This window comes from Petromyzon marinus, chromosome 1, assembly GCF_048934315.1.
Source record: "Petromyzon marinus isolate PM22_M1 ecotype Great Lakes invasive population chromosome 1, UKy_Petmar_22M1.pri1.0, whole genome shotgun sequence".
Classification (NCBI taxonomy): Eukaryota; Metazoa; Chordata; class Hyperoartia; order Petromyzontiformes; family Petromyzontidae; genus Petromyzon; species Petromyzon marinus.
In genome coordinates, this window is record NC_133667.1 from 3,093,939 (window position 1) to 3,110,070 (window position 16,132).

The 16,132-nt window shown below is 42.3% G+C and overlaps 1 protein-coding gene across 2 annotated transcripts; it reads left to right on the top strand.

The window, feature by feature from the left end:
* Positions 1 to 258: 258 nt before the first annotated feature.
* On the top strand, positions 259 to 12,900 carry LOC116938962 (sulfotransferase 4A1-like). Of its 2 annotated transcripts, none has more exons than XM_032946869.2 (8): positions 259 to 724; positions 3,828 to 4,010; positions 4,591 to 4,721; positions 5,142 to 5,222; positions 7,509 to 7,635; positions 10,618 to 10,712; positions 10,824 to 10,950; positions 11,703 to 12,900. In XM_032946869.2, the coding sequence occupies exons 2-8, from the start codon at positions 3,869 to 3,871 to the stop codon at positions 11,816 to 11,818; spliced, it is 819 nt and encodes a 272-aa protein (XP_032802760.1). In that variant the 5' UTR covers positions 259 to 724; positions 3,828 to 3,868; the 3' UTR covers positions 11,819 to 12,900. The 2 variants fall into 2 exon arrangements, with proteins under 2 accessions (XP_032802760.1, XP_032802668.1); XM_032946777.2 differs by having other exon boundaries at positions 261 to 724; positions 3,859 to 4,010.
* Positions 12,901 to 16,132: the final 3,232 nt, after the last annotated feature.

Below are 16,132 nucleotides of genomic sequence, written 5' to 3' on the forward strand. Positions count from 1 at the left end.
CGATTTTGACTTTAAAAATGATTGGAATCGTACAGAAATGACATTTATAACACATATCAGTGTAAAAATCTTAATATTCATTTTATATTATTATTTTCGTAACAGCTATTTCCATTGGAGCATGACAGGTGAGGCTCTGCCTCCCTTGCCTCCCCTGACCCGCACGTCCCTGCTACAACCATCGTTTGCTCGGCGCCAGTTCCGATCATCCCACCCCCCCCCCCCCCCCGGGGTGGGGTCGTTGGATGACGGCGCGTGGTTGGCCGAGCCCGCTCCGGGCAAGCGGGCTCGCAGTGCGTGAAACAAGGGCAGAGGCGTTGCATGCATGAGCCCAGTGTAGCCAATGGGGAGGGGAGCGACGCCGCAACACGCCGCGAGGAACGTCGAAGTGGGAAGCGTCGGTTCACAATGACGACGCCGTGACAGGAGGTGGGGGGGGGGATGTGGTGTGTGTGAGGAGCTCGACGCTGCGCTCAGAGGTCACCCCCCCCGTCCCTCCTCTCTCTCTCTCCGCCGAGCGCACTTCGGCGTGGGACAAAACGAATACGTGGCCATCCCTGCTATCGTTGGACGTTGTTTCGGCGAGCCTGACCAAGGGAGGTTGGCAAAGCGGCCCCGGAGAGAAAGAGAGAGAGAAAGAACTGCGGGAAACACGCGACCGATCCACGCGCGGCTCAACGCGCAGCATGGAGCCCAGAGCCCGACCCTAGGACGGCGCCTCGAGGTACACCGTCGGCCTTCCATCCACGCGACGCGACAACACCGCGCGTGTTCGTGGCAGCACCGCGCGTGTTCGTGACAGCACCGCGCGTGTTCGTGACAGCACCGCGCGTGTTCGTGACAGCACCGCGCGTGGCGTGACAGCACCGCGCGTGGCGTGACTGCCACTCAGCTTGCGTTACAGACCTGTACCTGCCGCGCGTCTCGAAAAAATGCCACTCATTGTGCCAGACGCACGCACACGTGTGCCCCCATCTAACGCTAGCGAATTCCACCTATTGTGCAGTGCTAGCTAGCCTACGGCGTTGTATAAATACAGTACTCGAGTATCCATTAGCGACGCAGCGTCCACGTTGCCACTGCTGTGTCTTTAGACAAAAGCATTAATGCTGTGCCACATCCGGAGCAATCCGACCTCTGTCGGAAATGGCACATGACGTACGTTCTCCAATTACTCCGCGACTGCCAAGAAGGAGATACGCGTCGGAGGATACAAAAGCCCCCCCAGCCCCCCCAGCCCCCCACCGTTCAGAGAAGCAGTGGTTCTGCGTGTGTATGAAACGACGGAACGAACTGCTCGTGGAATTGATGAACATTCATTCGGGGAAACGAAATCGCAGCTCGGGCAGAGGGAAGTGGTGAGCGGGGACGTAGCGCTCTTGCAGCAGCTCTTGACCACCCCCCGGACGACGCGGACCTGCGGTGGACCGTGTGCTCCATTGGGATTGTGCATGTGCGAATGTCACGCATGCATCACGGTTTCCGCACCTCGTGTGCTGTTTTTTTTTTAAAGAGCAATGTGGCGTTTCATTTTATACGGCTTTCACGACCAATATGATTCGAAATTGGTGTAGTTTGGTTTAGAACGTGTCGGTATAATGCCAAATTGTACAAAAAAGAAACATTTAGCTTGTTTTTCAACATTCAGGGTTTGCTGAAACTGTAAAGCAAATCAATTGGCATAATTTTCTCACCATCAAAACCTGATTTGATTGGCTCTGTTGGGTGGGGGGCCACAATAAAAAAATGTACCAACACAACATACCCCATAAATTATGAACCGATGTAGTGTTTGTGTGTTGTTAAGCAGTCCTCCATTGATTTTGTAGACTCTATTTAAAATTAGATTCTCCATAAACTACAATTTTGACAATTCACACACTATTCAAAATTAGAATTGCATGGTTGAATGATATTGCTATTTTATTGTCATTTGTTTTCACGTCAACAAGACTGCAAAAACATGTTTTTTATCATATATTGTTGTGTACTTTATGATTCCGGTCTACAGGCAGTTCATTTCAAGGTCGTTGCAATGAAGTCAACATTTGGGGGGGACAGAATCTTCCAGGGAGCCTGGGGGTCCCCCCCCCCAGAAAAAATTTAGATTTGAAAACTCATTCCCTGCCTAAAAGATTAAAAAAAATCATTAACACATAGGATGGACTTTTTATTTATTTTTTTACAATAATGTCTAAAAGTCTTCTTGGTTCTTTCGGTAAAGTCACGTAGAATGAGAATAAAACAATAAAACAAAATAATACAATAAAATTCTCGCGACGTTTCGGTCACAACACAAGTGGCCTTCTTCAGGTGAAGAAACAGGTCTAGAAGATTAATCCTTGCAGTCACGAAAGCTTTAAATCGAAATGTCTAATAGTGTATTGTATTACATTGCTCTGTTTTTTTTTCATTTTACTTTTTCTCGTCTCATTGCATGTAATGGCAGAGATTAGGGATTAATAAAGTACAACCATAACCACAATCATGTAAACAGAAATCAATTTTATAGCAATATATTGGGGGGGGGGGACATTTTGAGCATATTTGAATATGGGGGGGTGGAATGTGTCCCCCCCCCCAATATATATTATAATTACGGCCTTGGTTCATTTAAATATTTTTTATAGGCCTTTTCCTGTACAATTATTTCCCTAAATTGGCAAAAATAGATTTAACACACAGAGCTGTGCATTTCATGTACAAGAACCTTATGCAGACATAGGGCTCAAAATAACCCCATTTGTGGCCATTTTATAATTTAGATCACAAACAGGCAGCAGTGAAACACAGATGGAACTGTATTGTAGACTGGATTCATCCTTATTAAGAGCCATTAATACAATACAGTCATCAATGTTTTCTGCTGCCATATACCTCTGAACTCCATACATGCAGATGGATTACCTCTACACTATGGGAACCTGGTCTTGTTTTCCAGCCTGCACTATCATTTTCAGTTGTGATGGGTTTTTTCTCATTTACATATGGGCGAAAATTATTAAATACTGCCATTATAAAATATACGTACGTAAATATCTCCAGTTTTAGCTAAATTATCCTCCAATACCGGTCAATAACTCCTCACCCGAGATTAGGTACGGGATGGGTAATAAGAGATTTTAAAAAGGGAGTTCCGCTTGGATCATGTAAATTAACTGCAAGCCATTGTGAGGGTCTGTCTTGGCTGTCACCTCCAAAAAGGGAGAATATGAGAAACACCCCAATGTCCTGACCGGATTATTATACATAAGGGAGGCGTTGCTGGGAAATGCTACTTAACTCAAAATGACTTAAAGTAAACTCTAATTTCCCATAGACATAATGTTAACATCATTGGTTACATTCCTAGCCAATAAATGTCATTAAGTGCACACAAATTCAAATGATTATAAGTGAATATGCATTTTCATTCATAATAAATAAATAAAATAATTGGATAAAACTGAACAGACATGGTTTAAGAGCTTTCTGATCGATGTCTATTTGAGTGAGCGGTAGTGAAATTATGCAGAGGAAGGGGTAGAATCTGCCTCTTCATCTGATCATGAAGCTGGAGTCACAGGAATGCTCATCAGGGGTAGCTGGCTCTCTTCTTGGCTCTTCTCCGGACCTTATAACTTGATGGCACAACGTAATCTTTTTTTTACAAAAACAGCAGGACATATATTTTCAGTGTTGCTGGGTTTATACCGCAATGTGCTAAACAATGTGCCACTGCTTCAACCCTTTGTCCATGCTTAAAAGTATAATTCAAGTATAATGTATACCTGATGAACATATCCGTACATTTACATACCTCAGCAGTCTCATGATCTGTCGGGCAGGTGTTACTTTGACATTTTATTTTCTCGCAAGGGTGAAACAAATGGATCAACCTACCTTCCAGTGGCAGTACTTTCAGCATGGCAGTGTACGCCTCCCACCATTCTGCCGAGGTCGTCTGGAAGCAATAGCATCCTTCCCTGTGAGGCCAGATGATGTGTGGATCGCATCCTATCCAAAGTCAGGTGAGATCCAGTTTATATTATTAAATATGAAAAGAAAGAGGTTTAATACCAATCGACAAATACATAAAAATGCATAATACGCTTACAAATCACAACATGGAATGGGAAATCTCGCCAAATACATATTTTAATGGCAATAACTCAGATAATATATGCAAGATTGTGTCAATTGGTCTACATCTTCAGAATTTACTGCTCTTCACATTAAATGATTACTGTTGTTACATTGTTTTCTTAGCTTTATTTTGGTGATTCGAAAACAAATGGTTAATCCAAATTGTCTTTTGGTTGTTGTTGTTGGCTTGCACCACATTGATTTTTGCACACAGCGTTTTAATACGTTTTTTTGTGTGTGGAATATTGGCTGGTTTATTCCAGAATGTTTCTGTTACGCGTCGTCGCTTTAAGATGCTCCGTGTTCAAATTTTGTTTGTTGCGGTTGCACCCGACTTAAGAGCCGCATGGCTCACAGGGCTATACCTAATAAATGAAACGTGAAAACTTGAAATAAATCTTGTAAACTACTTTTACTCATGTGTTTGTTACGTGGCTACTCATGACCTTTTGTTTTTGCATTTAGGTACAAGTGTGCTGCAAGAGATGGTATTCCTAATATCACAAGGTGTAGACCCTGCTGAAGTAGGGATCATGAATATAGCTGAACAGATGCCAGTGTTGGAACATCCGCAGCCGGGACTCGACATACTTACGGTACTCTGCATTCGTCTTCAAGGGACCACCACGATAATTGATACAAAAAAATGCGATTCTAATGTTTACGTATATTTAAATAAGATGGTCAGTTAGAAGATTGTATTAGAAAAATGTACACCTTTCCTCATTAAATTTTGATATAAAGCTTTCGTGACTGCAGTGATTCATATTCTTGGTTCTTTCGGTAAAGTCACGTTGAAAGGAAACAATAAAATAATAAAATATATAAAACAATAAAATTCTCGCGACGTTTCGACTGATGATGACTGTGTTGCAGTCGAAACGTCGTGAGAATTTTATTGTTTTATATATTTTATTATTTTATTGTTTCCTTTCAATGTGACTTTACCGAAAGAACCAAGAATACCTTTCCTCATTGTCTTGCATTTTTCCCTGTCATATTCCTCTGTACATCAGGAACTGACTACACCGCGCATTATAAAAACACATCTGCCCTATGGTCTCTTGCCTCGCGATCTGTGGGACAGCAAGGCCAAGGTACCTGTACATACCACTGACAGCACATTCCAAATCATCCAAACATCTGTATTTAATAGTTTAAAAAATGTTGGACCTTCATCATATAAAAATATTGCCAACTATGAGATCTTTTTCTGAATTAGTATAACTGTTCCTTTAAAGGACTCAAGTGTCAATATTATTTTGTTAAATACAAAGGTGTTGAGATTTGGTGATAGTTAACTATGTGTAACGACTTAGGACCTTACCCTAGAGCTAAATATAACAGCCTTGAAATTTGTTTTATCCATGTTCATTTGTAGTATGAACAATTGGTGCAGGTGTGTAGCTGTTTCAACATGACAAGGTGGGATCACTGCTGTGGATTACATTTCATTCTGTACATGCATATGCACACCATTGTTTTCAATAAATAATTTATTTTTATGCTAGGCAACAACGATCTGGGAAAATGTGTGCTGCAAGACTCTCCACCACCCAACATAGCCAAACGAATGAAATTATTTCGTGTACAAGTGGTTAACGCGACAATTATTAATGTTGCATGCAGCTCACTGGCAATTTTAACTATGCCAAACATGTTCAGGACAGAACCCAGAAAAACTAGAACCCAGAAAGTCAGAATAACTATGTTACCAGACCCTGCTTCTTGAATAGGTATCATGGCATCGCAGGAACGACTAATGAGGTATAAACTTAATAATAATCATTACATACATCTAGCAGTTCACCAGAATTGATTCAGGCAAGCCTGCTGATGAGACACGGTATTTTTATGTCGGTCCAGAGTTGGCTTGTCTTGGGTCAATTTTGCTGCAGTTATAAATTCCGAGAATTCCATAGAGCATTGGGTTGTGTAAAACACACTTTTTTATGTGGAGAGACATCTATGAAAAAGACGTATTGTCTATCTTAATTTTCTTACTTATATTCTCCACAATGAGGCTCATAATAATTTTGTGTAATCTTCAACTGATTGTTAAAATCTGCTGTACTGCATTAACAGTGGCCACTCTAGCAAATATATTGGTGATTCCAACAATACAAACGTAAATTTTGATTTAAAGCTTTCGTGACTGCAGTAATTCATATTCTTAGTTTTTTCGGTAAAGTCACGTTGAAGAGAAACAACAAAATAACAAAATATATATAAAACAATAAAAAATTCTCACGACGTTTCGACCATAACTCAAACGGTCATCATCAGGTGTGTCGGTTTGCATAAATTTATTTTGAAAACGGCATATTTATTTATTTATATATATAAAAATTACGTTTGCGTCACGCGCAACGATTGGCTGTTTGCCAGGACTAGTCCATCTATTTTTTGAAAAGAGGAGGGGGGAGACGAAATTTATTTATATATATAAATAAATAAATATGCCTTTTCAAAATAAATTTATGCAAACCGACACACCTGATGATGACCGTTTGAGTTATGGTCGAAACGTCGTGAGAATTTTTTATTGTTTTATATATATTTTGTTATTTTGTTGTTTCTCTTCAACGTGACTTTACCGAAAAAACTAAGAATATATAATACAAACGTAGTTAAATGTTTTAATAGGAACAGGTTCTCTGTCATTTATGTTATTTATTGTCTTGTTATTTTTACTATTACTGGAGGCTCTACACATTTGGAGTCTATGATACTCAAGGGCTCAGGATTTTACAAAAATATTGGCTCGTTGCATATGTCTTCAGGGAAAAATATTGGCTCGTTGCATATGTCTTCAAGGAGATTTTTTGTTTTAGATGGGAGCGTCACTGTTTGTCTTCTTGGTTCTTTCAGTAAAGTCACGTCGATAGAAAGTACACATCTTATCTTGGTAGGCATCAGTGTTTTATTATAATAATGCCGTTATTTTACCTTGTGAATAATGTACAAACAGGTCATCTTGTTCTAACCCAAAGATAAATGTAAACTCAAACCTAAGTGTTGATTTAACCACTGTTTTTTTAATCACAGCTGCTGAGCAAAGGCATATAAGATCAAGAGGCCTTCAACAAACAGAGCTATTGAAATTGTAATAGACAAGGGTTTGTTTTACTTATTAAGGTTATAAAAAGTTGGTTAAAGAGATGCTCTAAAATAGCTTATCAATGCATATTAAGTGATATGACATAGATCAGAAACACCCATTTAAAAATTTGAAAGTGCACAAACATTGAAAAATCTTCATAGACTCATGAAGAGGTGTACACTTATACATACTCGGACGGTGCTGTTGCTACAGTTCCAAGTGGGGATTGGAGTGGGATCAGTTCTAAGTAGAACTAAAATGACTGCCATGACCCTGCTAGGTGGTGTACATGGCACGGAATCCCAAGGACCTAGCAGTGTCTTATTATCAATTCTTGCGCTCTCTGCGCACTCCTGGTTTCCGCGGCTCCTTCCCGGAGTTTTGTCGGCGGTTCTTGGAGAACAGACGTGAGTACCACACCTTCACATTCTGGGCAGTTTTCGACTTACGAACGTAATTCATTCCTAAGACAAGTTCGTTAGTTGAACTGTTGGTAAGTCGGAACACAATAATGTACTCTATTTAAATGGCTATACGGTCAGTGTTATGAAATGTATTACTGTGCAACAAAAAAATGAAGCATTGTTAAACGCATAAAAAATATTGTACATCTGCATGTAACACTGTATACAATATTGTATAGTAAATAACACATAAAATAAAGTAACATAATTAGAAGAAAAAAATCTGTTTTATTTCACTTACCTTAAGTACTGATGCTGGCTTGCTTGTCAGTAGTCTGCGGCAAGGTAAGGTAAAAGGTAAAAACAACGAGCCTACCTTTACCCTACCTTTTACCTTACCACAATACAATCACTCTACCCTTAACTTTTACCCTTTAGCAAGGTAAGGTAAAAGGTAAAAGTTAAAAAGCAACGAGCCTACCTTTACCCATCCTTTTACCCTTACCCCATACAAATTACCCAATTACAGGGTAATTACTGGGGTACTACACGTGAAAAATGTTTATAACAGATAAATGCGAGATAGAGCGCTTTATTCGTATAGCATACTCTCGAATTGGGTGCTGAGGCTGTCGACGACACCATCCTCCATAACCTCCTCATCTCAGTCGTCTTGGTCGATGACGATCTCATCAACAACCTGATCAAGTTGATCATTGCCGTCGTCCTCGGACGAACGACGGGCAATAACATCCTGCGCCGCTCCGGCCCGGTTAGACGGGACCTTCAGGCAGCCGGCCACGATCCACGAGCGCAAGCACATGGACTGGATGTGTAGCGTCGACGACAGCGACTGGCGAACGCGCGTGAACTCCCGCCCTGCTCCGCTATTCACGCGTTCGCAGGGAGTTGACGTCGCCGGCGCTCCCAAGTAGTCGCAGGCCATCTTGTAGTGGGCGGGGAGCAGCTATTTGCGGGGACACCACCACTGCATTACGTCAATGAAGGCGGTGGCGGTCGTGATGCCCATGCTCAGAAAACGATCGACTTCATCGCCATCGTCGATGGAGCTGCCGATGTTGCTGAATCGGGTGCTGAGGAGCGACCCCTGCTCCATATGGGCAGTGATTGCCATTGGCGGGATCGCGAGCACATCCGAGTAGCGATGCTGCAGTACAGAGTGGATCGTGGCCTTCAGCGTCGCCAGTTCGTCTTGGTCTGTCGTTTTCGGCAGCTGTGGATTCCATAGAACATTGGGATGCCACAAAGGTGGGTTCCTGAACCAGAAAGTTGTGGTACCGCACCAGCTCGGCCTTCATCCCCGTCACGGTCAAGGACTCATCGATCGCTCTAAGAGTTGCTTCACCGCGATCGCAATGACGGATCAGGTGCTCCATCATCACCGGCACGAGATCCAATGTCGACTTGCGGTCCGCCGACAACGAGGGCATGACCTGGCGCGGCATTCGCAGGAATGCTGTCACGCCCTCGATGTTTGCCCACTGCAGTTCAGAGAAAGCGCCGATGCCGATCACATCCCGGAGGCGCGCCATGATAATGTCCAATGGGACAAGCTTATTGATGGCGTCGTCGCCCATGTCAAACGTCGAATTCCACCTGGTCAGCGAGTCCTGGTGCATTGGATACTTGCTGGCGAGCTTGGCGATCTCGGTCTCACAGTGGTAAGACTGCCGGACGACTTTGCTGCGCCTAATATTGACGAGCGCCTCGCACAGTTTGGCGTTGGTCGACTTGATCAGTTTGAGAACTTAGACGCCGCCGATCTGGAGCGAATGGTCCAAGCAGCGAATATGGTGGCAAGCCTGCAACTGCTCATATCCGGTGTCCGCGTTGACCAGGGCGAACAACGTCTTGACAGCACTGATCGCATCGGAGCCATTGTCGCTGGTGACAGCGAGCAGCTTGCTCGAGACATTGCGCCCGAGGCTTAGGAGGTGTTCAAACAGAGCGGTGCCAATGCGCTTGCCGACACCCCTTCCGGACTGCACATCGAGGATCATCACCAGCATGGATTTCTACGCACCAGATTTAGTGTCGATCCAGTGCACTGTGACCATCCAAAATCCTTTCAGGTTGTGCCTCGACCACCCGTCGATGGCGAGCGAGATTGCGACGTCCAGGTTGGAGAAGAACGCCCCAACGATGGGCAGCATGATAGCGTGAAGCTCGACAATCCTGCGAATGACGGTGCGGGTCGATGGGCCCTTGTATCCCTGCGTCAATTTGCAAACCTGAAAACCTGCAAAACTACTTCTGTGGTCTCGGCAGCGGTAATGTCATGTCAGGCAGCCTATACACGATCACCACACCACCAAACAAAGACAAAGATCCCACGTATAGCCTCAACAAGTGCTGCTAGCGAGCACCTATGAAGGCCGGAACATTACATGAGGAGGTGTGGCCATCACCACGCCCAACCGCTTTTGTCTCCCTAGTGGCGATGTTTACACACCACATCAGGTACTAATTTGAGACTGAACCAACCTAGGGGATGCCCGGGACTGGTTCAAATCATCGTCACTGGTGTTGACCGTGAGCAGGAATACATTTTCGGGTGGCTAGGTTCATAGCGCAGCACACTAACTGCTACATACACTACAGCTCCCCACACACTTTCACACACGCATAACCATTCACTCCCCATGCAAGGCCGACTCATTACATCTCACGGAGGATTGCTCCGCTGAATAAAATAATGTCCCGGTTCAGTTTGCAAGTGCGAGTTCTTGTTTTAAGTCAATGTAAAAAATATATTTGATGGAAGCTGATTCATAAGTGCGGATGTTCATAAGTTGGATGTTTGTAAGTCGAGGGCTGCCTGTATACGTAAAATTCACCATGCCATATTGCACCATAACCTCGGTGAGCACAAGAAAACATTTAATATTATATTAAAATTGGCATGGAGTTAATTGCAGGCATTGAGTGCTTGCAAAAATACCTGACCTTTGCCTTTCCTCCCAGTGGCATATGGTTCATGGTTTGACCATGTGCAGGAATTTTGGAATCACCGTAATGATGAACAAATTCTATTTCTCAAGTATGAAGACTTACATCAAGTAAGTACATTCACATGTACCTTCAGTCAGCATATAATCACATTGGCCTTTTTGTATGTTTTCAAATGCACACCTATGTGACCTCATATTGTGAACCCTTCTCTTTGACAGAACCTGCCTAAAGTGTCAGAGCAGTTACAGGCATTCTTAAGCATAAAACAGGAAACGGCTCATGCCCAGGACGTGGTGCAACATTGCTCTCAGCTTGTGGATGCAAGCATGCAGCCACATGCACGTGGTAATCACACACATGATACATATGAAGATAGTCCAATCACGAAAATCTTATGAATTGAAAAAAACTTGACAAATGCAACTAAATAAATCAATGACATGGTTTAGAATAATAGCCATGAACACAAAATAGAACATAACTGAAAACTGCACGAAGAAACATGGAGAGATACATGTTAGGAATTACAATGAGATAAAGAGGAGCATGTGGATTAGCGAACACACAAAGGTTAATGATAGCATTCAAAGAGTTAAGTATAGGAAGTCGGCGTGGGCAGGACATGTTGCTCGAAGGGATGATGTAATTTGATCAATATTAATCACTTAGTGGCAGCCAAGGAATGGAACGCATTTCAGAAGAGGTCCACGAAGTTGATGAAGTGATAAAATTAGCTAATCTGCAGGTGCTACGTGGCTTTTTATACTGCAGAATCATGATATATGGTGATGGCTTGGGAAGCTCTTCATCTGGCAGGGGATTGACATTGGCGAATGGTGATTTTATATAAGCAAAAAATGCCAAAAAACATCATTTTGAAATAATACAAACCATGTGGTAAACAATTCCTGCAAAGGTTTCATATAGCTACTATATAATATCATTTGAAATCGGTTATACTACGCATATCCAAATCTTTGATACGAAAACCTGTAATTATATTCTCACTTTAAACATTCAAACTCTTTCCATTGCTCCAAAAGTATAAAACTTTTTCTCAACTCCATTCTATACTATCCTCTAACTCTCATCTACAGGTCGAGTTGGCATCTGGAAGGATTCACTGTCTGTGGAAGAGAGTGAACACTTTGACGTGGCCTATGGTGAAAGGCTCTCTCAGATTGGTCTACAGTTTGAATATCAACTCTTATGATGAAAACAACTCGTGTACAGAGATAGAATGGAGGTTTATATGCATCATTAGAAGGCAGTACAAAATAAAACATCTGTATAATAGACGTAATACATGTCTGCATAATAGGGTTGACACGTGCAAGTATAGGTTATGGCCACAAGTGGTTCAAATTGGTAATATTTGGACCTGTTATTTTTTTCCCAACTGTATAATAGTGGCATCACACAAAACGTATGTTCTGTTTCACAATTGTCCTCGGTTAAGCATAACATTTGACAACACAGTCCACCGTTAACATTTGTGGAGGATACGTTCCTGGAGAGCACCTCAAATATATCTGCGAATATTAATACTTACATAATCCAAAGTATAATGCACATTCCATCCTAGGATCCCAACGCACAATTGCATGAAAAGCAGGAAATATAAAACTGAACCAGGGCAGCCGGCCAAACTAAAGAGGGAAGGCCACTCTAAGGAGATGGGTTTTCAAATATATCTACCAACTCTGATTTCCTGATTTCAAGTGGCAAAGCGTCCCATAGCTTGGGTGCCACGCTAGAAAAAGCCCGATCACCAAGAGAGCGCAACCTGGACCTGGGAGTGCTGAGCAGTTGGAGATCATAAGATCTTAAGGACCTTGATGGAATATATACATCTATTAGTTCCTGCAAGTGTGAGCCCTTTTAAAGCATTATAGGTTAATAGCAGTATCTTAAAATCCAATCGGAATTTGACTGGTCGCCAATAAAGAGATAAGAGAACTGGCGTAATGTGCTCACAGAATGGTGTACGTGTAATAATGAAAGTTTTTGGAACAAATAGCGCGTGTCTATGTGTTGTCTCTCTCTCTGCTTGTGCGTCTGTGTGTCTCCGTGTCTGTGTTTTGTCTCTCAAATTTAGTTCTACCTCATGACGACTGCTTGTGTTGCAATGGAAACGTAGTATTCTATTATTTAATTAATTTTCTTTCTACGTCACTTCACCATATAAGTTATGTTTAAACATGTAAATTGTATGCACTGTATTGATTAATTCATGTATTGAATTGTGTTATATAACTTTTTATAATGATGAAAATAAAAATTTGAAAGTGCAAATATCAGTGAATACATATTATGTGCTTTCGCGCTCTCACAATCTACGCGCTCCCATGCTTCACGACTTCTTGTCGGGTATTCACGTGCTACAGCCATGAATATTTAAAATACAACCCCGCGAATATCAAATAGCATTACTATCAATTTATTGCAAAACCGCAATTATAAACCCACGAATATTAAAGATTTACTGTATATTAAGTATTTTATGAATGTGTATCATGAGGTTTTGCCTTAAATCTTGATTTCAAATTCTTGGTTTCCAGATAACATAAAAATGCGATCGTCTCAGTACAAATAAAATGTCATCCTTTGGAAAGCCTGCTACTCATGGAAATGTAGATTTTCTTCCATTGACTCAAGGCAATCAATGGAGAGGCGTGCCAAACCCAATGGTCCTCAGTGTCCGCGGTCAGGGGAAAGCCAGTGTTGGTCATGTGCAACACGGCTGTGACAATAATATAGCACCAAGGTTAACTTAGGCATAACAAACTAATGAAGAAGTAGCACAGGCTTTTGACAGACTCATAGGTGGATGAGGTAAGGTGAATGAGGTGAACAAAGTGAATGAGGTTCCCCTGTTGGCCAGACACGCACATGTTGAGCAGATAAGACTTGGATCCTCAAGAGTGGTCCCTCCATCTGGACCTGTTAGGTATGCTGGAGGTCAGATTCGGTTTTTGCTGCAGGGTCACAATGCAGAGTGGTGATGGATGCCGTCTCATTTCAAAATTTGGAGTGAAAGCTATGGAGAAGAGTGCTCATTTGCGACTTTGAAGGTCAAGGTTGCAGAGGTATTTACATCTATGATTTGCTAGAAGGAACATAGGTTGTGGCGTCTTAACTGATGTGAGTAGTGTGGGAATATTGCTGTCCACGTGAGTGATAGTGCCCCCTCATGGGATCTACAGTTCTTAAAATCATGCACTTTCCTCTTTTGAGCCATTGGCAGTATTTATTTACATGTGTAGTGAGTTCAACTGAGTCGCAGACGTACTCTTGGAGGCAGCACATTTATTTAACACCAACACACGGGGGAACTGCCCCTTAACAGAATAACAATCTATGGTGGTGACCACCAGGCTAACCACACTAATTACAACGTAACTAGCTACTATGGCCTGGGACCAAAGCTCGGGTCCAGGTCCACGTGTGGGAGACTCGTAGATGTAGACGGTTTCTTCAGGATGAACAACAACGCCGGCCCCTCTGGGGGACCCGGCTTATATTCTCTGTGGCTGGCTCTGCCCTTGGCCACGACCACCTTCCAGAATCCTCGAGCAGGATCTGGACCCCGACCACGTGACCACCCCTAGTGACTGCATCTTCACTGAGTGACACTGTTCTTAACGTGAGTAATCTATCATCTGACTTTTAATTACTATTGATGTATTAACATTAAAAAGTACATTTAGTTTGGGGATAAATATTATGAACCACTCCCCCTGTAATGTGGCCATCTGTGGCACTGCATATGCTCCTCATCCTTTGAGGTGATCCCGAGGTCTTTTATCCATACGTGCTGACGTAAAAAGCAGCACATGGGACCTGACCTGAAACTATGCCGAAGCCCACCCCAATGAACTCCAACGAGTGCTCACGTCCACCCACTTGAAATCTCTTACGTTTCAACAAAAATGGAAAAATTGTTAAACTCGTAAATAATAGATATTGCACATTTCCATGTAACACTGTAAAAAATACTGCATAGTAAATAAAATATAAAGTAACATAAATATAACATTTTCAGTTTGATTTTCCGATGCTGGCTTACTTGTTGGAAGGAGCGCAATGAGTAACCAACCACACACACTGGAGGGTGGGGGCTGGGCGCTCACACGCGCGGATACAGACACTGGGAATCGAACTCGGGTCACCAGGTTCGTAGCGCAGTGCGCTAACCACTACACTACCGCTCCCCACACACTCACTTTGACACGCGCGCGTGCGCAAACACACGCTCATTACATCTCGCGGAGGATTGCTCCGCCGAACAAAATAGTTCCGTGATTCAGCTTGCAAGTGAGAGTTCGCGTTTTAAGTCAAATGTTCAATACATTTCATGGAAGCTGGTTCGTAAGTACGGGTGTTCGTAATTCGAGGAAAGCATGTAGTATATTCCGTTGTATTGGCAGCTATTCGGATTTTCACCTGGCCTGCACGCTGTCAGTCAGCTAAATGACTGGAACTACATTCACTATTATGACGTCACATAATGGCCAACGTTCCAGTTACTTTGGAAAATATTGTTTTGTCCTCGTCATGCATGATGCTGTTCCAACAATGTACATGAAGACAGAATGACCATCTGAAGTTCCTTGTATTTATTGAAACAACTTGTATATCTTTTGATTTAAAGCTTTCGTGACTGCAGTAATTCATATTCTTAGCTCTTTCGGTAAAGTCACGTTGAAGGGAAACAATAAAATAATAAAATATATATAAAACAATAAAAATTATCACGACGTTTCGACCATAACACAAACGGTCGTCATCAGGTGTGTCGGTTTGCATTATTTTTTTGTTATGGTCGAAACGTCGTGAGAATTTTTTATTGTTTATATATTTTATTATTTTATTGTTTCCCTTCAACGTGACTTTACCGAAAGAGCTAAGAATATGAACTTGTATATATTTTTAAAGCTAAATTAGAATCGGCAAATAACATCCAATATTAGTCGTAACTCGTGTGAAACTGAAAGAAACAAAGACAAAAATAGCATTAATTATATCCTTGAATACTGGAAACATGTAGATTTACACATCCATTCCACAACGTGCAATGTATACAACTTTACAACTAGGCCATACAATGTACAAGTTTATCTCCATTTCTATAAAAGGGAAATTTGTGAATATGTGTGTCTGTTCAAAATGTTTAGTGTACTTCCCGACATGCAACAAACTTGAAATTTGCCATGTGGGTACTTTCCAGAATGTACACCATGCAAAAATTATAAAAAATACACTTTTGTTTTTATTTTGGGGAGGGGGGGGGGAAGTAGCTCAATAATGCTTATATGTTTTGCACGGCAAGTGAGCTGTGACGTCAAATCTGTCATGTGACCCGCGCATGTGGAAATGTAACGCATTGTAGTGTAGCGCTACGAACCCGGCGACCCGAGTTCGATTCCCACTCACGGCCACCACCGGTGACGATTATTTGAACCGCTCCTGGGCCTCCCCTAGGTCGACTCAGCCTCAAACGAGTAACTGCTGTGGTGTGTGAAAA